The following is a 27,683-nucleotide window of genomic DNA, read 5'->3' as shown; positions in this document are numbered from 1 at the left end:
GAGAGTGCTGTGCTCACAGATGTTTAGACAGAGGAAGAAAGCTACAATCTGGTGAAACTCAATCTTCATTCAAAGACAGGAGCAGCAACTTTCCAAGCTTGTGGCGATTCCGCATTCATGTACTATGGGGTGTCTCTGATTGTCAGGAGGATCAGACTCCTTCCGGTCGTCCAAATCTTCCCATTGGTCCATGGAAAGAAGGTCTCAGGACGTTTCAGCTGAGAGCGAGTGTGCGTACTATTTTGCTGACACCGGTGAACTTGCGCAGTACTTCCTGACACCGAGGAGCATGCGCAATATGTGATATGATGAAAATGCTGGAAAGTTTCAGTAGGTCTGGCAGTATCTGTAAGGAGGGAAAAGAGCTGATGTTTCGAGTCTAACTAACCCTTTGCCAAAGCTAAAGAAAGGGTGATGTGACGATGCTAATGTTCCTGACAGATTTTAAGTGTCCAAATGTCAATAGCAAAAAAGAATGGTTGGACCCACAATTAGCTTCCCCCTGTAGGTCGACATTTTATTCATTTTGCACTTTGTCTCTTGCTCAACTTTTGTAGCTCTTTTCCCCAAGGTAGAGGAAGTCTAAAACTGGAGGGGCATAGGTTGAGAAAGAAAGGGGAAAACTTTAAAAAGAACCTAAGGGGTAACTTTTTCACATAGAGGATGGTGGGTGTTTGGAATGAGCTGCCAGAGGAAGTGGTAGAGGCTGGTACAATTCTAACATTTAAAAGGCGTCAGGATGCATATCTGAATAAGAAGGATTTAGAGGGATATGGACCAAATTTAAGCAAATGGGAGTGGATTAATTTAGGATATCTGATTGGAAGAAACTAAATGTTTGTTTCCATTCTTCTCAACACAATGACACTATTCCTACGTAGTAGGAACCAATTTCATAAGACTAGGAATAGACCATTCACCTCTTACAGCCTGTCCTTAATCGTGGCCTAGCTGTGCACATTTCAATGCAAGTTTCAGAAAGATGCCTGCAGCTTTTTTAAAGGAATTGAACATGAGACTTAATGATGCTTCTGAATACATTTTAAGTATTCTCAATTTTAAATATCAGCCATTTCTGAAGCAGCTCAGTCTTCCAGGTAGAGTCATCACCAGTCCATTCTCTCTCTCTTAGAAGGGCTTGATACAGTGATCAATGAGGGCTTGAGGAATGAAAAAGGACAGTAGGGTGGTGTGTGCAGGAGAAGGGAGAGAGAATGGACAGAGTCAAAGTCTGGTGGGAGAGAGAGAAAGAGAAAATAGACAGGTGGACAGAGGGTGGATGTCGAGAGACACTGAGGGGACAGATGGTGGTGGGTAAGAGAATTGGGGGCAAAGAATGAGTGGGAGAGAGAATGGCAGGCAGAGAGTTAAGGATAGAGAGAATGGGGGTGCAGAGTGTGAGGAGAGAGAATGGGGTAGTGCAGAGGGTGGGGGAAAAAGAGAAAATGGAGAGGGGAACAGAGGATGAGGGAAAAGAAAAATATGGGGGGACCGATGGTGGGGGAAGAGAATGGTGGAGCAGAGAGAGAGAATGCAGTGTACAGAATGTGAGGAGAGACAGAATAGGTGGGGGGTGAACAGAGGGTGGGGGGAGGAGAGACAGCACAAATCCCACCGTCTTCAGGACTGGTGTCAGTGTCCCACTCCTGTCACAGCAGACTTAGGGCAATCATTTCTCGAGCGAGAATCATATAGCCCATGCAGGCCTTTTGGCCCATCAAATTCACACTGACCTTCTGAACAGCATCCCACTAAGACCCACCTGCTTACCCAACAGCCCTGCAGTTCCCCATGACTAATCCACCCTAACCTGCACATGCCTGGGCACTTTAGCACAGCCGAAACACCCTAAACTGCATGGAGAGCTAACCCCACGCTGACACAATGTGCCAAAGTCCACACAGACTATCGCCTCAGGGTGGAATCAAACTCGGGTCCCTGGCGCTGTCAGGCAGCGATGCTGACCAGTGAGCCACCATGCTGCTCAGAGCTTTGAGGCTCTGCTTGTCTTTGTAGCTTCTAACTTCTCGTGCTCTCAAGAAAGACTCCCTTGTCCTGACATTGTTGGACCACACCACAGCAACCTCCCTTCTCCACCTTTCTAGACCTGAGTACATTGGTTCCCAAATCTTGTGCCAGACAAATACCAATGCCATCTGGCCTCCTGATGCCAACTGCAGAGAACAGAGACAATCCCTGTCACTATTTTGTCCCTTACCACCATCTCCCCATGCCCAACATTCTTTTTACTCCTGTAACCCAGCCAGTTAGCTCTTCCACCATGAAATTCTCTCTCAGATTCCTCTTACCTGCCTGACTCACGCTCACACCCTCCAGATACTATCCACTGACCCAGTCAAAGGCTCTGTCTGGAGGGGAATAACCATCTTTCGGAATAAAGTGTCCAGTTAACTTTACCCATTTTGCCCCAATGTATCTGCAGCCTGGCTTCCAGCTCTATCTCTCTGAGCTGAAGCTCTCTGAGCATGTGTTTGCCCTGGATTGCAGCATTCAGAGCCTCCCACCTTCTGCAAATTGAAAGAAACGTCCCACCCGGCCCTCTCCAATATGTGTTGTGTGACTGCTCAATCATTTTTATTGGCCGAGCAGAGGCTATTAGCCAAGTTCGGAACCCATGAGGATGGCTTCAACCGACTCCTTGGGTTCATGTCACATCATGGGGGGGGTGGGGAGGGGGATTGGGGGAGAGGTGACAAGAGGGGGCACGGTGGCTCAGTTAGCACCAGCGACCCGAGTTTGATTCCAGCCTCGGCTGACTGTCTGTGTGAAGTCTGTACATTTGCATGTTCTCCCCATGTCTGCGTGGGTTTCCACCAGGTGCTGCAGTTTCCTCCCACATTCCAAAAGATGTTCAGGTCAGATGAATTGACCATACCCATAATGCTGGGTGCATTAGTCATGGGTGAACGCTGGAAATTAGTCTGGATGGGTTACTCTTTGGAGGGTCAGTGTGGACTTGTTGGGGTGAAGGGCCTGTTTCCTCGCTGCAAGGATGCACAGGTGACCTCAATACACTTTACACTCACTCACAATCACACACACACAAGCTCATACACATGCTCTCTCTCAAACTCAAACACACACGCACACACACAGTCTTATAGTCCAACACACGCACACTTTACCAAGCATGCACATACGCAAACACTCACATGCATGCACATACACATATAATTCGATGTGGTGAATTTGCATTTATTGAGTTGTATTTGCAGATACATTCTACTTTGCTCAAATGCGCAACATCTGCAGGCAGTCAATCTGTGTAATATTTTATATATTTCAACAGTAGAAGTAGAACCGGTCTGATTCAAGATTGGAATACAGACATACTCAAACATGACAACTTTAATGCATTAGGAGACAATGAGTTCTGCAGATGCTGGAGATCAGAGTTGAAAGTGTGTTGCTGGAAAAGTACAGCAGGTCAGACAGTATCCGAGGAGCAGGAAAATTGATGTTTTGGGCAAAAGCCCTTCATTAGGAATGAGGCTGGGAGCCTAGGGTGTGTTGAGATAAATGGGAGGAGGTGGAGCTGGGGAGAAGGTGGCTGAGAGTGCAACAGGTGGATGGAGGTTGGGGGGGGGTAAAGGTGATAGGTCGGAAACGAGTGGAGCGGATAGGTGGGAAAGCAGATTGACAGGTCATGACGATGGTACTGAGCTGGAAGGTTGGAACTGGGCTGAGGTGGGAAATTAGGAAACTGGTGAAGTCCACATTGAACATGTCCACATGTCCTGGGGTTGAAGGGTTTGGAAGTGAAAGATAATGGGTTCTTCCTCCATCGGGTGGCGATGGAGGAGGCCCAGAACCTGCATGTCCTCTCAGCTACCTTCTCCCAGCCCCACCCTCTCCCATTTATTTCTCCATCCATGAGGCTCCCAGTCTCATTCCTGATGAAGGGCTCCAGCCTAAAATGCCAATTCTCTTGCTCCTTGGATGCTGCCTGACCTGCTATGCTTTTCCAGCAATACACTGTCAAAACTTTAAAGCGTTGTCTAAGCAGTAGACACTTCTTAAAAAATAAAACCTTAAGTTATATTGAGAACATGACTTGAAGGAAGTTCTGGGAATTACATATTAATGAACTGAAACCTGCACCCCATTCTAAAAGATGAAAGACTTAACAGCAATCTAGGTTTGTTCAATACATCATTTCAGTTGCTTGAAACTATAATCTTTTGCTATAAATTCTGTGTCTTATGATCCTTCTCCACAGCTACCCGATGAAGGAGCAGCACTCCGAAAGGTAGTGCTCCCAAGTAAACCTGTTGGACTATAACCTGGTGTTGTGTGATTTTTAACTTTATCCACCCCAGTCCAACACAAGTTCCTCCATATCACTTCTAGAGAATACAGCCCACACTGCCTGGTGCTGCCAGGAAACTTTACAATGCTGATGAAACGATGCAGTGTGTGCACCCCTGAAAAATTTACAATTTCTAACGATACTAACTACCCAATTGCTGCTCCTTCTGATACATGCCATTGGAAACTCAGCACTGGAGACTGAAAGAAATTAGCAACTTTAAAAGAAATACCTGTTAGATCTCAGAGATTTCAATGTCTGAGTACCGCGGGAAGTTCAGGTAACCTTTATTATGACCCAACTTTGTTACTGCTTCAGATCTCCCCAGCAAAAAGGTGTACAGAAAGTAGCTTTACTTTTTAAGCAGATCAAGGTCAAAGTGCACATATTCCTCACCCCACTTCCTTTACTATCGGTCAGCTCAGCAATTTCAACCTATACATTGTATCCAAGTAAGTTTCTCCCCTCTCTCATTTTCTTGTGGTGGCAGGAAGGCAGGGTGCAGTCAAGAGTCAACCACACTGCAGTGGGTCTGGAGTGACATGTAGGCCAGACTGGGTAAAGGATGCAGCTGGGATGACAGTGAATCCATTCTGCCATGGCAGTTTCCTTCCCTAAAAAGGGCATGAGTGAATTAGACCTTTTTTCTTCCTCAAAATTGTTTTCATCATTAGATTCTGAACTGCAGATTTGTGACCAAATTCCAATTCTGCCATCCTCCGCTGCAGGATTCAAACATGGAAGTCCCCAGAGCTGAGTCGATTGTCCAGCACATGAGGCCCTGCAATCCCCCTGCAATGGCACATGAAATCACTGGTGCCTTCGTAGGTGGGAGGTGTTGATAAAGCCCAGAGCAGGTGAGCGAACTGTCCCTGGTGTGGACCTGTTGGTACATCCACAGGCCGGAAGAATCAATGAATTTCTTCCTGCACTCGGGCAGCTGCACGGTCTCTCCTCGGTGTGGACCCGCTGGTGGATCAGCAGGCCAGAACAATCGATGAATCCCTTTCTGCATTTGGGCAGGTGAATGGCCTTGCCTCTGCATGGACCCGCTGGTGCGTCCGCAGGTTGCCCACCTGACTGAATCCTTTCCCGCACACGGAGCAGGTGAATGGTCTTTCTCCGGTGTGGACCCGCTGGTGGGTCTTCAGAGTGGAAGAATCAAGGAATCCCTTCCCACACTGAGAGCATGCGAATGGTCTCTCCCCGGTGTGGACCCGCTGGTGTGTCCGCAGGTTCCCCACCTGACTGAATCCCTTCCCGCACACGGAGCAGGTGAATGGCCTTTCTCCGGTGTGGACCCGCTGGTGGGTCAGCAGGGTGGAAGAATCGAGGAATCCCTTCCCGCATTGAGAGCAGGTGAACGGCCTCTCCCCGGTATGAACCCGCTGATGGGTCATCAGCTTAGCCGAGCAAGTGAACCCCTTCCCGCACTCAGGGCACCTGAAAGGCCTCTCCCCTGTGTGGACCCACTCGTGCCTCTGCAGATTGCCCAGCTGACTGAATCCTTTCCCACACACGGAGCAGGTGAATGGCCTCTCCCCTGTGTGGACCCGCTGGTGCGCCTGCAGGCCGGAGGAATTGCTGAAGGTCTTCCCACACTCGGGACAGCTGAATGGCTTCTCCCCGGAGTGGACTGACTGGTGGGCCAGCAGGCTGGAGGAGCGGTTAAAGCTCTGACCGCACTCTGAGCAGGAGAATGGTCTCTCCCTGGTGTGGAGCTCCTGGTGCCTCATCAGGTTGGAGTAGCGGGTAAAGTCCTTCCCGCACTTGGGGCAGGAGAATGGCCTCTCCCCGGTGTGGACCCGCTGATGCTTCAGCAGGGCGGAGGAATCGGTGAAAGCCTTCCCGCATTCGGGGCAGGTGAAGGGCCTCTCGCCGGTGTGGACCCGCCAGTGGGGCAGCAGATGGGAGGAGCGGGTAAATCCCTTCCCACACTCAGGGCAAGAGAATGGCCTTTCTCCGTTGTGGACCCGTCGGTGGGCCCAGAGGGTGGATGCATGTGTAAAGCCCTTCCCACACTCCGGGCAGGAGAACGGCCTCTCCCCGGTGTGACTGCGTCGATGACTTTCCAGGGCAGATGGGACACGAAAGCCTTTCCCGCAGTCGCCACACTTCCATGGTTTCCCCATGGGCCGGGATTCCTCAGGTTTCTCCATGTCTGAAGCTTCAGCTGTACACAAACGCGTGTACAGCCCGTTGCCACCGTGAACCCCTCTTTCCAGGCTGTATAAATGTTTCAGGTTCCACACTCAGTGTGCTGCAGCACTGAGCTCTCTCACCCAGTCCCACTGATGCTGAAAACGTACTGAAACAGGAACCACAAAGCTTTGCTCCATCTCACAGGATCATAGTCTAAAATCATTGCAGTCCCGGTGGATTAGAGTGACTTGTAGACATTGAAGTGAAAGTGAGAACTGCAGACGCTGGAGAGACAGAGTCGAAAAGTGCGTTGCTGGAAAAGCACAGCAGTTCAGGCAGCATCCACAGAGGAGGGGAATCAGGCATAAGCCTTTCATCTGTTCATTTTGAAACATCCACCTTTAGATCTTCAAATACTCTGTAAGACGACGACAAAAATCATCACTATCAGTTCAAAGTAGAAATTCAGAAAAAGCAATTCCAATTTCTATGGAACCTTCTTTTCTTTTGTTATTCTGAAACATTGAAAGCACCATCCCATGCTCTCTTTCTCCCACACTGTTCTCACTCCACTCTAACTAATTCTCCTGAACGTGCTGATTCAGGATCTTACAGGGGCAGAAAAGCAAAAACGGCAAGACTGGTATCTCTTTAAATTTAAATAACTCCACCTGAAAAGTTAATATCTTTCACAACATTGGGACACTGCTGAGATTGAGTGGGTCTGATTTTGGGAGGCAAAAAAGTGTGTAAATTCAGGATGAATCTGTAATGCAGATTCTTGAGAAACAACTGTATACAAAATAATTAACATCCCCAGGAAGGCGGTTGGGGTGGGTGAATAAGGCATCAATGCATTGACACTGACACCAGAGAGAAACTGAACATACAAACGTGCCAAACGTTAGTGGCAAGCCAAAGTCATAGAGATATCCTAACTAATCTAGTCCCATTGGCCCATATCCCTCTAAACCATTCCTTTTCATATACCTATCCAGATGCCTTTTAAATGTCATAATTGTACCAGCATCCATGACTTCCTCTGGCTGCTGATTCTTCACAGAGACTACCCTCTGAATGAAAATGTTGTCCCTGAGGTCACTTTTAAAACTCCCCCCCCCCCCCCGCCATCACCCTAAACCTATTATCCTCTACTTCTGGACTCCACCACCAGGATGGAGGATTTGAGCTACAGGGAGAGGCTGAATAGCTGGGGCTGTTTTCCCTGGAAAGTTGAAGGCTGAGGGGTGACCTCATAGGCGTTTAAAAAATCATGAGGGGCATGGGTAGGATAAGTAGACAAAGTCTTTTTCCCTGAGCTGTGGGAGTCCAGAACTAGAGAGCATAGATTTGCGGTGAGCCGGGAATGATATAAAAGGAATGTAAGGGTGAACATTTTCACACAGAAAGTGATGAATGTATGGAATGAGCTGCCAGAGGAAGTGCTGGAGGATGGTACAATTGCAACATTTCAAAGGCATCTGGATGGGTATATGAATCGGAAAGGTTTAAAGGGATTTGGGCCAAGTTCTGGCAAATGGGACTAGATTAGGTTGGGATAACTGTTCAGCATGGACTAGTTGGACCAAAAAGGGCCTGTTTACATGTTGTACATCTCAGTGATTCTAAATGTCTCTCGGGTCACCCCTCAGCCTCCGGTGCACTAGCGAAAACAGCCTCAGCATATTCACCCCAAATCCTCAAACCGTGGAGACATCCTTGTAAATCTTTTCTGAACTCTTTCAAGTTACACAATATCCTGTCTAGGAGCAATGGGAGACAGTGCAAAGGTGATGTGAGACCAGGAGGGTGCAGGGAATGTAAGGACACTGTTTAAGTTCTTACTTTTGGAGCCCACAGCCTTTTTCATGTTCGGGAGCAGCAGGAGACAGAGCGAAGGTGACGTGGAGACCAGAAGAGTGCCGGGAAGGTAAGGACTTAGTATGTATTTTGGGCAGCGGCTAAACCCAAGATACTACACGTGTAGTATCTCCCTCCCGCACCACCCCTCCTCCGCTAACCAGAAGAAATCGACTCTGTAAGGTAAGGTTTTATTTTCTCTTTCTTTTCTTTCATATATTTAAGTGCATTGTTTGGTTTTAGTTAGTTGATTTAAAGCTAAGGCTTACAATGGCAGGGGACCTCAGACCCGTGGCATGTGCCTCGTGTTTGATGTGGGAGCTCAGGCAAGTGGCAGATGTTCTTGACTCTTGCATGAAGTGTGTCCAGCTGTAGCTCTTATTTGACCGCATGATGGCTCTGGAGCTGCGGATGGACTAAATGTGGAACATCCATGATGCTGAGGAGATCGTGGATAGCACATTTAGTGAACTGGTCACACGGTAGGTTAGAATTGCTGAGGGAGACAGTGAATGGGGGACCAATAGGCAGAAAAAGAGTAGGAAGGCAGTGAAGGTGCACCCTGTGGTCATCTCCCTCCAAAACAGGTATACCGTTTTGGATACTGATGAGGGAGATGGCTCACCAGGGGAGGGCAGCAGTTGCCAAGATCATGGCACGTAAGGCCATAGTATTAGGAGATGCAATTGTAAGGGGAGTAGATAGGCGGTTCTGTGCCGAACATGGGAATCCTGGATGGTATGTTGCCTCCTAGGTGCTCAGGTCAGAGATGTCACTGATCGGCTGCAGAGCATTCTAAAAGGGGAGGGTGAACAGCCAGTTGTCTTGGTGCATATAGGCACCAACAATATAAGTAAAAAACGAGATGAGGTCCTGAAAGCAGAATTCAGGGAGCTAGTAGACAATTTAAAAAGGAGGACCGCAAAGGTAGTGATCTCGGGATTACTACCAGTGTCACTGTTAGCCTGCGTAGAAATGAAAGAATAGGCAGGATGAACATATGGCTTGAGGGATGGTGGAGGAGGGAGGGGTTTAGATTTATTGGACATTGGGACCAGTTCTGGGGAAGTGGGACTATTGCAATTGGACAGTCGACATCTGAACCAGACTGGAACTAATATCCTTGGGTGAGCTTTTGCTGCTGCTGTTGGGGAGGTTTTAAACTAATGTGGCAGGAGGCAGGGAACCAGAAGAGAAGACAGCGAGGTGAAAACTAGAGACTGTAGGAATCATGAAGATAGCATTAATAAGGAGAAGAGTAGGCAGAGAGCAGATGAACACAAAAGAACTGGTGGCCTGAAGTACATATACTTCAATGCAAGGAGTACAGTGGGTAAGGCAGATGAACTTCGGGCTTGGATTGGCGCCTGAGAGTATGGCGTTATTGCAATCACAGAGACTTGTTTGAGGGAAGGGCATGATCGGCAACTAAAATGTTCCAGGATATAGATGCTTCAGACAGGACAGGGAGGGAAGTAAAAGGTTGGGGGGGGGGAAGAAGAGGAGTTGCATTGCTGGTCAGGGATGATATCATGGGTGTGCTAAAGGAGGACACTATGGAGGGCTTGAGTAGTGAGGCTTATGGGTGGAGCTGAGAAATAAGGGTGCAGTTACATTGTTGGGGCTGTAACACAGGCCTCCCAACAGTTAGCGTGAGGTAGAAGAACAAATAGGTAAATAGATTATGGAAAGATGTAAAGGCAACAGAATGGTGGTGATGGGAGATTTTAATTTTCCAAACACTGACTGGGATACACTTTATGTCAGAATTCTGAATGGGGCAGAATTTTTAAGAAGCACCCAGGAGAGTTTTCTGGAGCAATATGTCAACAGTCCGACGAGGGAAGGGGCCATATTGGACCTGGTGTTGGGGAATGAGCCAGGCCAGGTGGGAGAGGTTACGTTGGGGAGGTGGGGAGGGGGGGTTCTTTGGGAATAGTGACCACAATTCTGTTAGTTTTAGAATACTGGTAGACAAAGATGAGAGTGGTCCTAAGGGAAGATTACTAAACTGGGCAAGGCCAATTATATCATTATTAGGCAGGAGCTGGGAAATGGGGATTGGACACAGCTATTTGAAGAGAAGTCCACATTTGATATGTGGGAGGCTTTCAAAGATAGGTTAAAGATAGTGCAGAATAGACGTGTCCCGTTGAGAGCAAAGGATATTCATGAACCGTGGATGACAGGAGAAATCGTATGACTAGCCAAGATGAAAAGGGAAGTGTACATAAGTTCCAGGCAGCTAAGAACAGAACGGGCCCTGGAGGAATAGAAATATAGAAACATAGAAAAATACAGCGCAGTACAGGCCCTTTGGCCCTTGATGTTACGCCGACCCAAGCCCACCTAACCTACACTAACCGACTATCCTCCACATGCCTATCCAATGCCCGTTTAAATGCCCATAAAGAGGGAGAGTCCACCACTGCTACTAGCAGGGCATTCCATGAACTCACGACTCACTGAGTAAAGAATCTACCCCTAACATCTGTCCTATACCTACCATCCCTTAATTTAAAGCTATGCCCCTCGTAATAGCTGACTCCATACGTGGAAAAAGGTTCTCATTGTCAACCCTATCTAAACCCCTAATCATCTTGTACACCTCTCTCAAGTCACCCCTAAACCTTCTTTTCTCCAATGAAAACAGCCCCAAGTGCCTCAGCCTTTCCTCATACGATTAGATTAGATTACTTACAGTGTGGAAACAGGCCCTTCGGCCCAACAAGCCCACACCGACCCGCCAAAGCGCAACCCACCCATACCCCTACATTTACCCCTTACCTAACACTATGGGCAATTTAGCATGGCCAATTCACCTGGCCCGCACATCTTTGGAGGAAACCGGAGCACCCGGAGTAAACCCACGCAGACACGGGGAGAACGTGCAAACTCCACACAGTCAGTCGCCTGAGTCGGGAATTGAACCCGAGTCTCAGGCACTGTGAGGCAGCAGTGCTAACCACTGTGCCACCGTGCCGTACCATATCAGGCAACATGCTGGTAAACCTCCTCTGCGCCCGTTCCAGTGCCTCCACATCCTTCCTGTAGTATGGCGACCAAAACTACACACAATACTCCAGATGCGGCTGCACCAGAGTCTTATACAACTGCAACATGACCTCAGGACTGTGGAACTCAATTCTTCTACCAGTAAAAGCCAGTACGCCATATGCCTTCTTCACAGCACTATTTACCTGGGTGGCAACTTTTAGAGATCTGTGTACATGGACACCAAGATCCCTCTGCTCATTCACACTACCAAGTATCCGACCATTAGCCCAGTACTCCATCTTCTTGTTCCTCCTACCAAAGTGAATCACTTCACACTTAGCTATATTGAACTCCATTTGCCACCTTTCTGCCCAGCTCTGCAGCTTACCTATATCCCGCTGTAACCTACCACATCCTTCCTCACTGTCAACAACTCCACCGACTTTCGTATCATCCGCAAACTTGCTCACCCAACCTTCTAGCCCCTCCGCCAGGTCATTTATAAAAATGACAAACAGCAATGGTCCCAAAACAGATCCTTGCGGAACACCGCTAGTAACTGCACTCCAAGATGAACCTTTACCATCAACTACTACCCTCTGTCTCCTTCCAGCCAGCCAATTCCTAATCCAAACCTCTAACGCACCCTCAATGCCATACCTCCGTATTTTATGCAGTAGCCTACCATGGGGTACCTTATCAAACGCCTTGCTAAAATACATATACACATCTACCGCTTTACCCTTTGTCCACCTCCTTAGTCACCTTCTCAAAGAATTCAATAAGGTTTGTGAGGCACGACCTGCCCTTCACAAAACCATGCTGACTATCCTTGATCACATTATTCCTATCCAAATGTTCATAAATCCTATCCCTTACAATTCTCTCTAAGACTTTGCCCACAACAGAAGTGAGACTCACTGGCCTATAGTTACTAGGGCTATCCCTACTCCCCTTCTTGAACAAGGGAACCACATTTACTATCTTCCAGTCTTCTGGCACTATTCCTGTAGACAACGAGGACATAAAAATCAAGGCCAATGGCTCTGCAATCTCCTCCCTAGCTTCCCAGAGAATCCTAGGATAAATGCCATCAGGCCCAGGGGACTTATCTATTTTCACCCTTTCCAGAATTGTGGGTGGCACGGTGGCACAGTGGTTAGCACTGCTGTCTCACAGCGCCTGAGACCCGGGTTCAATTCCCGACTCAGGTGACTGACTATGTGGAGTTTGCACGTTCTCCCCGTGTCTGCGTGGGTTTCCTCCGGGTACTCCAGTTTCCTCCCACAGTCCAAAGATGTGCGGGTCAGGTGAATTGGCCATGCTAAATTGCCCGTAGTGTTAGGTAAGGGGTAAATGTAGGGGTATGGGTGGGTTGCGCTTCGGCGGGTCGGTGTGGACTTGTTGGGCCGAAGGGCCTGTTTCCACACTGTAAGTAATCTAATCTAATTTCCAACACCTCTTCCCTACATATCTCAAAGCCATCCATTCTAATTAATTGTGACTCAATATTCACATCAGCAACAATGTTCTGTTCCTGAGTGAATACTGACGAAGAGTATTCATTCAGTGTCTCTCCAATCTCTTCAGCCTCCACGCACAACTTCCCACTACTATCCTTGACTGGACCTATTCCTACCCTAGTCATTCTTTTATTCCTGACATCCTATAGAAAGCCTTTGGGTTTTCCCTAATCCTACCAACCAAGGACATTTCATGTCCCCTCCTTGCTGCTCTTAGCTCTCTCTTTAGATCCTTCCTGGGTACCTTATAACTCTCAATCGCCCAATTGAACCTTTACGCCTCATCTTTACATAGGCCGCCCTCTTCCGTTTAACAAGGGATTCCAATTCCTTATTAAACCACGGCTCCCTCACACGACCCTTTCCTCTCTGCCTGACAGGTACATACTTATCAAGGACACTCAATAGCTGCTCCTTGAACAAGCTCCACATATCGATTGTGCCCTTCCCTTGAAGCCTACTTTTCCAAGCCACGCATCCTAACTCATGCCTCACCGCATTATAATTTCCCTGCCAGCAGCTATAACTCTTGCCCTGCAGTGCACACTTATCCCTCTCCATCGCTAGAGTAAAAGTCACCGAATTGTTGTCACTGTCCCCAAAGTGCTCACCTACCTCCAATTCCAACACCTGGCCTGGTTCGTTACCCAGAACCAAATGCAGTATGGCCTCACCTCTTGTTGGCCTGTCTACATATTGTGTCAGGAAACCCTCCTGCACACATTAGACAAACACCTACCCATCTAACTTACTCGAACTATATCTTTCCCAGTCAATATTTGGAAAGTTAAAGACCCCATAACAACCACCCTATTACTTTCACTCTTCTCCTGAATCATCCTCGCAATCCTTTCTTCTACGTCTCTAGGACTATTAGGAAGCCTGTAGAAAACTCCTAACAGGGTGACCTCGCCTTTCTTTTTTTCTAACCTCAGCCCAAACTACCTCAGATGGCGAGTCTTCATCCATCGTCCTTTCCTTTACTATCCTTGACAAGCAATGCCACACCTCCCCCTCTTTTACCCCCACCTCTGACCCTACTAAAACATTTAATCCCTGGAACCTGCACAGCCATTCCTGTCTCTGTTCTACCTATGTCTCCGTAATAGCCACAACATCGAAATCCCAGGTACCAACCCACGCTGCAAGTTCACCTACCTCATTTTGTATACTTCAAGCCACCCTCCTGTTTACAGGCACCCTCCTTCGAGATTGATGCCATGTTCCTAACCTCCCTACACTCAACGTCCTGCACCCTAAACCTACAGTCCAGGTTCCCATGCCCCTGCAGAGTTAGTTTAAACCCCCACAAAGAGCACTAGCAAATCTCCCCCCAAGGATACTGGTGCCCCTCAGGTTCAGGTGTAGACCATCCTGTTTATAAAGGTCCCACCTTCCCCAGAAAGAACCCCTGTTATCCAGATACCAGAATCCCTCCCTCCTGCACCATCCCTGTAGCCACGCATTTAACTGCTCTCTCTCCCTATTCCTCGACTCTCTATCACGTGGCACGGGTAACAAACCAGAAGCAACAACTCTATTTGTTCTAGCTCTGAGCTTCCAACCTAGCTCCCTGAAAGCCTAACATCCTCATCCCTCTTCCTACCTATGTCATTGGTGCCAATATGGACCACAAAACCGCCTATCTGTGCTCCGAACTATCGAGTCTCCAATAACTATTGCTCTGCTCTTCTCCACCCTTCCCTTCTAAGCGACCGGGACAGGCTCCGTGCCAGAGGTCTGAACCCCATGCTTACCCCTGGTAAGTCGTCCCCCCAACATGTATCCAAAACGGTATACTTGTTCTTGAGCTGAACGACCGCAGGGGGTCCCTGCACTGGCTGCTTCCTCCCAGTCCCCCTCACTGTCACCCATCTGTCTGCAATCTTTGGAGTTACTACTTCCCTGAATCTCCAATCTATGACCCCCTCTGCCTCCTGAATGATCCTAAGTTCATTCAACTCCACCTCCAGTTCCCTAACACGGTCTTGGAGGAGCTGGAGATGGGTGCACTTCCTGCAAGTGTAATCAGCAGGGATGAATATGGCATCCCTCACCTCAAACATGTTGCAAGAGGAACATTGCACTGCCTTCACTGCCATCCCTCTAAAAGTAACCTTTAAAAAAACTAGGTCTAAAGAATAAAACAAGCGAAATGCAGCACTTACCTGCTTACCACAACGGGTCTTATTATTAGGTTAGAGGAGGAGGGCGGGTGGGAGGCACTACCGCTGCATCGGGAGACTAGGACCAGTCTTAAACGAGGAATCAAGCGGGATAAAAGTGGTCATAAAATAGCTATAGTGAGCAGAAACAAGGAGAATCCCAAAGCCTTTAATTCTTATTTAAGAAGCAAGCGGGTAACTAGGGAAAGGATTGGTCCACTAAAGAATCATGAAGGAAGGCTGTGTGTCGAACCTGAGAGAATGGGTGAGATTCTGAATGATTACTTTGCATCACTGTTCACTGATGAGGGGGACATGATGAATGTTGAGATTAGAGACAGAAGTTGGTTACTCTGGATCACGTTGACATAAATAAGGAAGATCTGTTGGGTACGCTAGAGGTTATTAAGGTGGACAAATCCCCAGGACCAGATCAGATCTGTCCCAGGTTGCAGAGGGAGGTGAGAGAGGAAATAGCTGGGGTCCTGACAGCTATCTTTGTAACATCTTTAAACACAAGTGAGGTGCCGGAGGACTGCTCATATTGTCCCCTGTAACTACAGACCAATGAGCCTGACGTCAGTGGTGGGAAAGTTGCTGGAGAAGCTACTGAGGGATAAACTCTATTTATATTTGGAAAAGAATGGGTTATCAGTGATAGGCAACATGGTTCTGTGTGGGGGAGATTGTGCCTTACCAACTTAATAGAGTTCTTTGAGGAAGTGACCAAGTTGATAGATGAAGGAAGGGCTATAGATGTCATATACATGGACTTTCGTAAGGCGTTTGATGAATGAATAGAAAACGTGAAGTCACATAGCATGCAGGGTGTTCTAGCTAGGTGGATAAAGAACTGGTTGAGCAACAGGAGACAGAGAGTAGTAGTTGAAGGGAGTTTCTCGAAATGGAGAAAGGCGATCAGTGGTGTTCCAGAGGGATCAATGCTGGGATCACTATTTGTGATACATAAGTGATCTGGAAGTGGGCACCGTTGGTATGATCAGCAATTTGCAGATGACATGAACATTGATGGAGTAGCAGAAAGCATAAGGGACTGTCAAAGAATACAGGAGAATATAGATAGACTAGAGAGTATCTATCTATCTATAGATAGACTAGAGATATTCTCTATATCTAGAGAATATAGATAGACTAGAGACTAGATAGACTAGATAGACTGGAGAAGTGACAGATGGAGTTCAATCCAGGTAAATGTGAGGTGATGCATTTTGGGAAGTTTAATTCGAGAACAAATTATATAGTACTTGGAAGAGCCTTGGGAAACGTTGATGAGCAGAGAGATCTGGAGTTCAGATCCATTGTACCCTGAATGTTGCTGCACTGGTGGGTAGAGTGGTCAAGAAGGCATATGGTATGCTTGCCTTCAATGGACAGGATATTGAGTATAAGAGCTGGCAGGTCATGTTAAAATTGTGCACGACATTGGTTTGGCCGCATTTAGAATGCTGTGCAAAGTTCTGGTCGCCCCATTACAAAAAGGATGTGGACGCTTTGGAGAGGGTGCAGAGAAGGTTTACGAGGACATTGCCTGGTATGGAAGGTGCGAGCTATGAAGAGAGGCTGATTAGGTTAGGTTTGTTTTCATTAGAAAAAAGGAGATTGAGGGGGGAACCTGATTGAGATCGACAAAACCATGAAGGGTATAGACAAGGTAGACAGAGAGAGCTTTTAAGGTGAGAGGTGAAAGGTTTAAGTGGGATACATGCAGCAAGAACTTTACACAGAGGGTGGTAGATGCCTGGAACACATTGCCAGCAGAGGTAGTGGAGGCAGGCATAGAAGATTCATTTGTGATGCTTCTGGACAGATGCATGAGTAGTTGGGGAGCGAGGGATGTTTAGGAATTGGGAGACAGGTTTAGACAGTGGATTTGGATCAGCTCAGGCTTGCAGGGCTGAAGGGCATGTTCCTGGGATGTAAATTTTCTTTGTTCTTTATTCTTCCTGGGGTTGGGGGGGGGGGGCAGACCAGAATTGCACACAATATTCCAAGAGTGATCTCACCAATGTCCTGCACAGCGTCAACATAACCTTCCTTCACCTATACTCAGAGGATTGGCAAAGTACTCAAAACCTAGAAAAGACAACCGGGAAAGAATGGAGGGACAAACCGAAAATTTGAGGGTGATATTGGAACGCCTCTGAGCGGGAGTTGGGGATGGGGGAAGAAAGCAGAATGTGGCGGAGGAAGAACAGAGGATGCAAAACCGTTGCAGCCAGCTTGAAGATGCAATGAGGGATGTTACATGCACTTTAACTGTTGTATTTAGTTATGGGGACTGTGTGCATTTTAAAAGTAAAAACACAAAAGATCTCTCCCCCTTCCCAATTTCTGTCCTTCCTCACCCGGGTAATTAACACACATACCTGAGTTTGCATAGTCTGCACCCTCCGAGTTCACTTCAGTTGCTACAAGTGAAGAGATTGCCCCCTTTTCTCTCTCTGCCTCCCAGATCGAGGATTTGCCCAGAGGAGGGAGGTTCATTCGGAAACTTGACAAAGCCACTTCCGCGTTATGACGTCAAAATGAGGCGAGGGTCAGGGCGAGGTCGACGGTGGAACCCGCACTGCGCCTGCTCCGGATGGCCGATCAGCACTGCGCCTGCGGTGAACCAGGAGGAGAGCACAATTTGTAAAAATCCCTTCCTTTCAGAGAAATCCTACAATGTGGAAGCAGGTCACTCGGCCTAACGAGTACACACCGACCCTCCGGAGGGTAACCCACCCAGACGCATTCCCTTACCCCTCTGCAGTTATCCCTGACTAAGGCACTTAACCTACACATCCCTGGCCACTATCAGTAATTGAGCATGGCAAACCACAATAACCCGCATATGTATTATTTCGCACAACCAATCTATCATAACCAGCACATCCTTGGGCACTATGGGTAATTTAGCAAGCATAGCCAATTCACCCTAACCTGCACATTCTGGTCAGTATTGATAGTTTCAGAGAGTACAGCATAGAACTTTGTTTCATTATAGCTGCTTCTCTAAGTCCTTTGCAGGTTTTTTTTATTCTAGTAATATTAAATCAAACTGAAATAAAACCTGAGCTGAGAGAACTGGTCGCTCGCCTTTCGTTGTACAACTATTAAAAAAAACATAAAGGCTTCCCATGGTTGTTGAGTCAGGCTATGTCTATTCACTATTTTAGCACCACTGCCTTTACAAACCCTTTTGAAAGAAACAAAACAGGGACAACATAACACTGTTACAGGGGCAGAATTGTCCCAATAGCACGCAGTCTGTGTTGTTGTTGAGACAGATGTCTTGAAGTTTATTAACAACACTTAATATTGCAAGACCTCAGGCTGAGACACATGTGGGTTCTGTGCTTATTGATGCATCACATGACTATAACATGACATGAGGCCGACTGTGTGACCACACATTTCACTGTGACTACTGAGGTGAAGGAAGAGCCTTTGCAGTGGAATATCACACAGTGTGAGGTGATCTACCTGCCCGAAATGTGCATGTTCTTTCTGTGAGTAATGCAATGCTACAAGAGACTTCATCATCACATCTTCAAAAAGGAAGTAGCCAGATCACGAGTTTTAATCTTTCAAAATATTCGAGGTTCTAAAATGGCCACAGCAGGCTGCAGGATATTCCTCTCTTCGTGGAAGCAGGGATAAAAAAGACAGCGATTTATAGGCTACTTGGTTTAACATCAGTCATGGGGGAAAATGCTGCAATCAGTCGTGAAGGAAGACAAATGTGACCCTTACAAAATTTGGTTATAATCAGGCAGAGTCGACATTGCTTTGCGAAAGGGACTCACTTAATGGGTGCATTATTTTGATTAAAAAAAACAACGTGGATCATTCAATTTGATTTGCTTTGCTTTATTCTTGTTGTGTGTACCTCCGTACAGTGAAAGTGCAGGCAGGTTATGTAACACAAGATGCATTAGGGTAATAGAACAGAGTGAAGAATGAATGTTAAGGGTGCAGAAAGGATGAGATGGATATTAAATTTGAAATTTGAAGAGTCCATTCTGAAGTTCAATAGCAGAAGGGAAAAGACTGTTCTTGAATTTGTTTACGCTTCTGTATCTTCTGCCCGATGGAACAGATTATAACCAGGATGGGAGGGGACTTTGATAATGTTGGCTGCTTTCCTGAGGCAGCAGGAAGTACACATTGAGTCAATGGATGGCAGGTTGGCTTGTGTGATGGACTGGGCTGTGTTGGGAACTCTCTGTAGTTTCTTATGGTCCTCGGCACAGTAGTTGCCATACTAAGTCACGATGCATCTGGATAGAATTCTTTCTTCGGTGCATCTTTTAAATTCGTAAGAGTCTTTACAGATATGCTGAACCTCCTTAGCCTCCTGTGCTAGGATAAGTGAGTGATCAAAGGTCTGACAGTTGGAGTACAATGTTAATAAATGTGAAGTCATTCCATTTAAATAGGAATAAGAGTAAAAAGGTCTATTACTTGAATGGTAAAAAGTTGCAGCATGCTGGTGTGTAGAGGGTCCTGGGTATCATTGTGCATGAATCACAGAAGATTGGTATACAGGTACAAAAGGTAATTAAGAAGGCAAATAGAATGTTGTCGTTCATTGCTAAAGGGATAAAGTTTAGAAGCAGGGAGGGTATGTTGCAGCTGTGTAGGGTGCTAGCTAGGCCACCCCTGAGTACTGCGTGCAGTTTTAGTCTCCTTGCTTAAGAAAGCATGTGCTGAAACTGGGGGCTGTACAGAGGAGGATCATTAGTTGATTCCAGGGTTGATGTAGTTGGCTGATGAAGACAGTCTGAGTAGACAGTGATTATATTCATTGGAGTTTAGAAGAATGGGGTAGGATCTTATAGGAACATATAAAATTATGAAGGGAATAGATAAGACAGGCTTAGAGGATTTTGCCACTTGTGGGTGAAACTGGGACAAAAGGGCATAGCCTCAAAATTAGGGGTAGCAGGTTTATGACAGAAATGAGAAAGAACTTTAGTTCTTTGAGAAGGTGACCAAGGAAGTGGATGAGGGTAAAGCAGTAGATGTGGTGTATATGGATTTTAGCAAGGCGTTCGATAAGGTACCCCATGGCAGGCTAATGCAAAAACTATGGAGGTATGGCATTGAGGGTGCATTAGAGGTTTGAATTAGGAATTGGCTGGCTGGAAGGAGACAGAGGGTAGTAGTTGATGGTATAGGTTCATCTTGGAGTGCAGTTACTAGCGGTGTTCCCAAATCTGTTTTGGGACCATTGCTATTTGCCATTTTTATAAATGACCTAGAGGAGGGGCTTGAAAGCTGGGTGAGCAAGTTTGCGGATGACACGAAAGTCGGTGGAGTTGTTGACAGCGAGGAAGAATGTGGCAGGTTACAGCGGGATATAGATAAGTTGCAAAGCTGGGCAGAAAGGTGGCAAATGGAGTTCAATGTAGCTAAGTGTGAAGTCATTCACTTTGGTATGAGTAACAAGAAAATGGATTACTGGGCTAATGGTAGGCTACTTGGTAGTGTGGATGAGCAGAGGGATCTTGGTGTCCATGTACACAGATCTCTGAAAGTTGCCACCCAGATAAATAGTGCTGTGAGGAAGGCATATGGTGTACTGGGCTTTATTGGTAGAGGAATTGAGTTCCGGAGTCCTGAGGTCATGTTGCAGTTGTATAAGACTCTGGTGCGGCCTCATCTGGAGTATTGTGTGCAGTTTTGGTCGCCATACTATAGGAAGGATGTGGAGGCATTGGAATGGGTGCAGAGGAGGTTTACCAGGATGTTGCCTGGCATGGTAGGAAGATCGTATGAGGAAAGGCTGAGGCACTTGGGGCTGTTCTCATTGGAGAAAAGAAGGTTTCGGGGAGATTTGATAGAGGTGTACAAGATGATTAGGGGTTTAGATAGGGTTGACAGTGAGAACCTTTTTCCGCGTATGGAGTCAGCTGTTACTAGGGGACACAGCTTTAAATTAAGGGGAGGTTGGTATAGGACAGATGTTAGGGGTAGATTCTTTACTCAGCGGGTTGTGAGTTCATGGAATGCCCTGCCAGTAGCAGTGGTGGACTCTCCCTCTTTATGGTCATTTAAGCGGGCATTGGATAAGCATATGGAGGATAGTGGGCTAGTGTAGGTTAGGTAGGCTTGGGTCGGCACAACATTGAGACCTGAAGGGCCTGTACTGCGCTGTATTTTTCTATGTTCTATGTTCTAACTTCTTTGCCCAGAGGGTTGTGAATCTGTGGACTTCCTTGCCCAGTGAAGTACTTAAGACTTCCTCAGTAAATGTTTTTAAAGCTAAGATAGATACATTTTAAACAATGATGGAATTAAGGGTTATGGCGAGAGGGTGCGTAAGTGGAGCTGAGGCAAAGGATCAGCCACGACAATTTGAATGGTGGAATTGGCTTGAAGGGCCAGACCGCCCACAACTGCTCCTGGTTCTTATGGAATAGAGAAACCCATGAATGCCCTTCTATTCCAGAAGTTTTTTGGCATGGTGCCACATTGATAGTCATCATTTCAAATAAGAGCTCATCATGTTCAGATCATTTAACAATTTTAATGTTGGATTAACATTAACAGCATTATTGAATGAACAGGAAAGAAAGTTGTCAAAATGTTTAGGGTTGTCAAGAGATGATGAATGGAATACAATGCAAGTGCTTCAGTTTTTTTTCAATGTCTGTTCACAGCTTTGATGAAGGAAGCATATGTAAAGGTTTTAAATTTGGTGATGGCCCAAAACTGGGTAGGAAACTCCAGTACAAACAGGCCGTAAAGAATCTGTAAAGTGTCATTGACAGGTCAAGCAAGTGGGAACTTGCTAGGTAGGAGTTTAATGAAGGAAAACCTGTCCAACTTAGAAGGAGCAATGGAAAAGCAGCACGGAGAGAGGCTGCAAAATCCCAGAAGTACAGAAGGATTCAGGCACATGATAAAGTTAGCATAAAGGCACCCACAAGGGATTAAGGCAGAAAGTAAAATACTGTTTGTGGTAAGGGAGTGGAACATAAAGTCAGGATGTTTTCCTCCATTTGACAATGGTTTTGGGGAGACCAGCAGACTTGGTCTCTTCACTTAAGAAAGGATGCAAATACATTCAAAGTGGTTCAGAGCTGATTTACTCAACTTACAAGGACAAGGAGATGCCGGGTTGGGCTTGCATCAGTTAGAGATTAGAAGAATCAAATGATCTGATAGAGGTGTCCAACATCCCAAGAGGACTTAACATGCCGGACATGAGAAATGAGTGGACACAGTTAACAAATAGGTATCCTCTCATTTAATGCATGAGAGTTTTGTTTTTCTCTCAGGAGTTCCCGAGTCTTTGGAATTCACTTCTTCAGTGAATAGCATAGGGTGGTGGCGCTGTCATTAGCACTACTGTCTCACAGCATCAATGACTTGGGTACGATTTCAGCCTTGGGCGACTGTCTATGTAGTATTTGCGCATTCTGCTCCTCTGTGTCTGCATGGGTTTACTCTGGGGGCTCCTGCTTCCTCTCACATTTCAAAAAATATGGGGGTTAGGGTGGATTGGCTGTCAGAGATGTAGGGTTACAGGGATGGGATATTGGAGTGGGGTGGTCAGTCAGTGTCAACTCGACGGGCTGAATGCACTGCTTGCACTCTGCAGGGATTCTAGAACTGCCTGGTGTCTGTAACTTACCAGATGACACGTGGGCACTTTCCTCTTACACTGCTTTTATTCAAGCTTGCAGAGCCATTTCCTCAAGATGGCAACAAACTCCCCAAATCAAAATATACCAGTTTTATATAAAGTTGTGTAAATTGAAGAGCAGTTTGCATATACCAATCATTTGCATGCACTTGTTTTAAGGTTACCAACATTCAATTACAATTGATGAATTTGGTTATTTCATTTGTCTTACCTGATCATATTCAACTGACCACAGCGTCTAGAGACTTGCCTAATTACAACATTCAATGTTTACATAGTACTTTTTTTATTAACTTGAACACTGACTTGTGGCCTCGTTGTTTTCGAAGTTCCTTATTTGTTTCACATCGTCAGTGTTTCGTTTGTCACATGTCTTCCTGGCTTTTTGCAGTTAGCACCTTATATTCTGACCTGGTCAACATTTTCCCTTCCAAGTCTGTACTGAGAATTGCATGAGAAACCTCTGCGTGTGGGGAGTGTGTGGAAATCACTACCACAGTGAGTGGTCGGGGTGAAAGGCATTACAACAAAGGAGAAGCAAGCCAACGCGAACAAGAGTCACTGTCACCTGATTCACAACACAGTGAAATTAAAACATGCAATATCCCTCAAAATTTCTCAACTATTCCAGACTTGATGAAAAACAGATATTGCACACAAAAATTGTAATTTGAATAACAATTAACAATAGTAAATACTGCAAATTTACTAGGGCAAGGTTAAACTAGATAACTAAATTAATAGCAACGGTTTCAGCTTTTTGATCATGGCCCCCATTGTCTCAAAAACAGAGACTTAAGGGGTAAATTAAAAGAGAAAATAAAAACAAAGAATTATCCATTCAATGAAACAGATTCCAACAATGGATTGCCAACCCTTTTGGCAATTATTGGATGATGTGTTATTTACAGGCACATAACTCTATATCAAACTTTAAAGTAATTGCTGAATGTGAATGGATGCCCCTATATGTATTCACCTATTTCTTACAACCTGGGACTCATTCCCAGACAGAGACAAGAATTCTTTAACGGATAGAAAAATACTCAACTCAAACAGAGGTTGCCAGAGCTTCCATGTTCAGTAGCCAGTCAGCAGTAATTTTCCTCTCTTTGTTTAAAAAGAGAATTAAAAGTCTCTGTGACTGGCTGCTTAAAAACATCCCCTCTCGACTGACTAAGTCAACAAGGTGGAGGTGGGGACTGCAGTTGCTGGAGATTAGAGTGCTGCTGGAAAAGCACAACAGGTCAGGCAGAATTTGAAAATCAATGTTTCAGGCAAAAGCCCAAAAAGCAACCAGCTGCCAGCCCTGGACAAGGCAAGACACATTGAAGATGGAGGCGGATAGATTAGATTACTTACAGTAAGGAAACTTGCCCAACAAGTCCACACCGACCACAACCCACCCAGACCCATTCCCCTACATTTACCCCTTCACCTAACACTAATTCACCTAACCTGCACATTTTTGGACTATGTGAGGAAACCAGAGCACCAGAGGAAACCCACGCAGACACGGGGAGAATGTGCAAACTCCACACAGTCAGTCGCCTGAGGAGGGAATTGAACCCAGGTCTCTGGCGCTGTGAGGCAACATGGGAAAAACACACCCAATGCCACCCTCACCCTGATGGCCACCTTTGTGTGTGACTGCATCTAGCTGTGCATGGACCCCCGGTACGCAAACACCAAGTGTCACTATGTACTGAGGTTCTACCTGTCCCTGGTGTTGCAAAGGATTGGCCTGGCCTTGCTGCCATGGAATGCTCCAAGTAGGTGGACCATTCCCTGTCACCTGACCTTCATGGAGAAGTTTATAAAGAAAAACATCTTTGACCACAAGTCCATCAGGAAGTGGTCAGTATGTAGTGTCCTTGAGACCCTTCGGGAAAAGGAGAGGGCGGATCCTATCGAGCGGTTCCTTGCACAAACTGTCAAAGTCATTTGGCAGAATGCCTCATCGCCAGAACTTTCCAACAAGCACCAAGACATGGCTTGGCTGGTGGTGAGATCCTTTATGCACGCCCAGACTCTCTGCAACACCATACATTGCCCTCGAAGCGGCTGCGGAGGGGACGAGACTGTCACACACCTTCGTCTGGAATGTGCCTTTGTAGAAGAATTCTGGAGAGGAGTACAGTGGTGTTTGTCGAGGTTTGTCCTGAGCAGTTCCGTGATGCAGGACTCCGTGCTCTACTGGGTCTATTCCCCAGAATGCCCACTGAGATAAACATCAACTGTGTCTTATTGAGCAAAGGATAAACAGGTTAGGGCTATACTCACTGATGTTTAAAGAATGAGAGATGATCACATTGAAACATCTAGGGGCTTGTCAGGATCAATGCTGAGAGGATGTCACCCCCGCATGCGAGAATCCAGAACAAAGACTGCAAAGTTTCAGAATAAGGGTGGCACAGTGGCTCAGTGGTTAGCACTGCTGCCTCACAGCACCAGAGACCCCGATTCGAGTCCCACCTCAGGCAACTCTCTGTGTGGATTTTGCATATTCTCCCCGTATCTGTGGTGGGTTTCCTCCCACAATCCAAAGATGTGTAGGCCAGGTGAATTGGCTATACTAAATTGCCCACAGTGTCAGGTCTGTTAATCAGGGGTAAATGTAGGGTTGGGGAATAGGTCTGGGTGGGTTACTCTTCGGAGGATCGTTGTTGGGCTGAAGGGCCTGTTTCCATGCTGTAGGGAATCTAATCTAATCTAATGAATGGGCAGTATTTGAATACTGAGATCAGGAGGGATTTCTTCTACCACAGGTAGGGGAGTCTTTGGAAATGTTTCACACAGGCAGCTGCATAGGGTCATTGAGTCCTTGTGTATATTTAAAGCTGGCATAGATTCTTGATCAGTGAGGGAATCAATGATTATGGGGATTGGGCAGGGAACTGAATATGAGGAATGTCAGATCAGCCACAATCCAAGTGGATTGCAGAGCAGGATCAAAGGGCCGAATGGCCTACTCCTATTCTCGTGCTCTTATGGTCTTAAATACGAATAGTAAGGCAGTGTCAATAATGGATGAACTGATGAATAAGATTGGTCAGACAGCAAAGTGGAAGTTTTAATGGAATTGCCGCGTTCATTTACTTAAAAAAGTTTCAGAAGCTAAAGATTAAATGCACATTACAATCTGCCAGTAAAATTCAAGGTAGTGTCACTGGCAGTTAATGGCAGTAAGCATTGACACAATATATTTGTGAACAACAGTGGGGAAAATGGACAACTCTGTCTCTTTTTGACAGACACTATCATTAAATGGTGCCTCGCACTGATCAGAACTAGTTGTGATAACTGTTATGATAAATAAAATTGGGCATTAATTTCAGTTCTGGTCCTCATTTCCATAACATGTGATCAGACGTGTGGAAATGTAACAAAAGAGGAGGAGAATGAGGGAGGACAACAAAGGAAAGTATGGACAGACTGTAATGGGCAGGCGCATGTAATATGAAATTTAATTCACTCGTGGGACATGGCCATCATTGGCTAAGCCCAGCATTTGTTTACCCAATCCCTAGTTGCTGTCTTTAGGAAGTGGGAATTGACCTGCTTTCTTGAACCATTCTGACCAAGTGCTGCTGGAAGAAACACAATGCCATTGGGAAGGGAATTCCAGGATTCTGAACCAGTGACACTAAAGTTGGGATCCAATTTGGGATGCTGAGTGCCTTGGAGGACATCATGAAGATAGCGGTGTTCCCATATTATTGCTGCCCTTATTCTTCTAGATGGAAGTGGTAGCGAGTTTTGACGGTGCTCGCTGAGGATCTCTGGTGCATTTCTACTGTGCATCTTGTAGGTGGTACACACTGCTACTACTGGGCATCAATATTTGAGGAACTGAATGTTTGAGGATGTGGTGCCAGTCAAGTGGGGGCTGCATTGTGACTGGCTGTTTTTGGAGTTGCACTCATTCGGCCAAGTAAGGAGCATTCCATCACACTCCTGACTTGTGATAGTAGAGAAGCCTTGCCAACGTCAAGAGGTAAGTTAGTTTATGCTACTCACTCTCTCTCTTCAGCTTTTGGAAGGCCCCTACATAACGTATAAAGCCACAACTGGATTTGTAAAAGGAGAGACTTTAAATTGCAATGTGGAACAGAAAAAAGATACGATGTTTACTGATACAAAAATGGACAGTTTTTCACTAATATATGGGGTAATTTTTATAAAGTACTCTCAAACAATGAAACTGGCAGGTCTTATCACTGTGTGATATAAAATTCATGGCAAAAGAGTGAAACTGTTGAAGTTGTTGTGAACTTTGACATTTTTCATGGAAGTGGAATACACAGTGTTCAAAGAAAAGTACAGTGTAGGAACAGACCTTTCAGCCCAGCAAGACTGTGCTGAAACATGATGCCTATGTAAACTGAAACCCTTTTCCCTCAATGCTATCCATGTCCCTCTAAACCCTGCCTGGACATCTTTCTATCATATGCCTCTTAAACATTTCCATTGTATCTGCTTCCACCACCTCCTCTGGCAGTGAATTCCACCAACTTACCACCCTCTCTGGAACAAAAAGATGCTCCTTACATCTGATTAAAATCTCCTTTTTTTCCCTTAAACCTGTATCCCGGAGTAATTGACATTCCTACCCTGGCAAAAACAACTATGACTATCCTTTATATCCATACAGCTCATAATTTTATAGACATCCTTTTCCTTCCGACATTCAAGCAAGAACAAACTGAATTTGTACAATGTCTCCTCTTGGTTAATACCCTTCGAGCCAGATACTATCTTGGTAAACCAGTTCAATACCCTCTCTAAAGTCTCCACATCCTTCTGGTAGGGTGGCGATGAAAACTGGTCTTTCTTTGACCTCCAAACCAAGTTTCAACCAAATACTGTATTATAACATGATTCATTGTTGAATCTTAATTTTCATTCAGTCAGTCACTTATGTAAGTTTTGGTACCTCATCTGCGAGTTAGTAATTTCTCATGAGTAGAGGTAGAATAAGTTGGACCTGTACTCATTGGAGTTTAGTA

General features: G+C 45.9%; 2 protein-coding genes across 2 annotated transcripts in view; both read right to left on the bottom strand.

The window, feature by feature from the left end:
• The window catches only part of LOC132837101 (histone H4-like), a 468,073-nt gene that overhangs the window by 328,198 nt on the left and 112,192 nt on the right, over positions 1–27,683 (bottom strand). The window lies entirely within an intron of this gene.
• Positions 3,210–17,538, bottom strand: LOC132837094 (zinc finger protein 239-like). The gene is made up of 2 exons (XM_060856786.1): positions 17,405–17,538; positions 3,210–6,890 (listed from the first exon to the last, which is right to left on the bottom strand). Exon 2 carries the CDS (start codon positions 6,487–6,489, stop codon positions 5,308–5,310), a length of 1,182 nt encoding a protein of 393 aa, XP_060712769.1. The 5' UTR covers positions 6,490–6,890; positions 17,405–17,538; the 3' UTR covers positions 3,210–5,307.

This window comes from Hemiscyllium ocellatum, chromosome 49, assembly GCF_020745735.1.
Source record: "Hemiscyllium ocellatum isolate sHemOce1 chromosome 49, sHemOce1.pat.X.cur, whole genome shotgun sequence".
NCBI lineage: Eukaryota > Metazoa > Chordata > Chondrichthyes > Orectolobiformes > Hemiscylliidae > Hemiscyllium > Hemiscyllium ocellatum.
The sequence above is the reverse complement of the archived record's forward strand: the minus strand, read 5'-3'. Positions and strand labels throughout refer to the sequence as shown.

What these genes read in the sequence shown, in the direction of transcription:
- LOC132837094 (XM_060856786.1), bottom strand. Translation starts at nt 6,489, where the DNA reads ATGGAGAAACCTGAGGAATCCCGGCCCATGGGGAAACCATGGAAGTGT.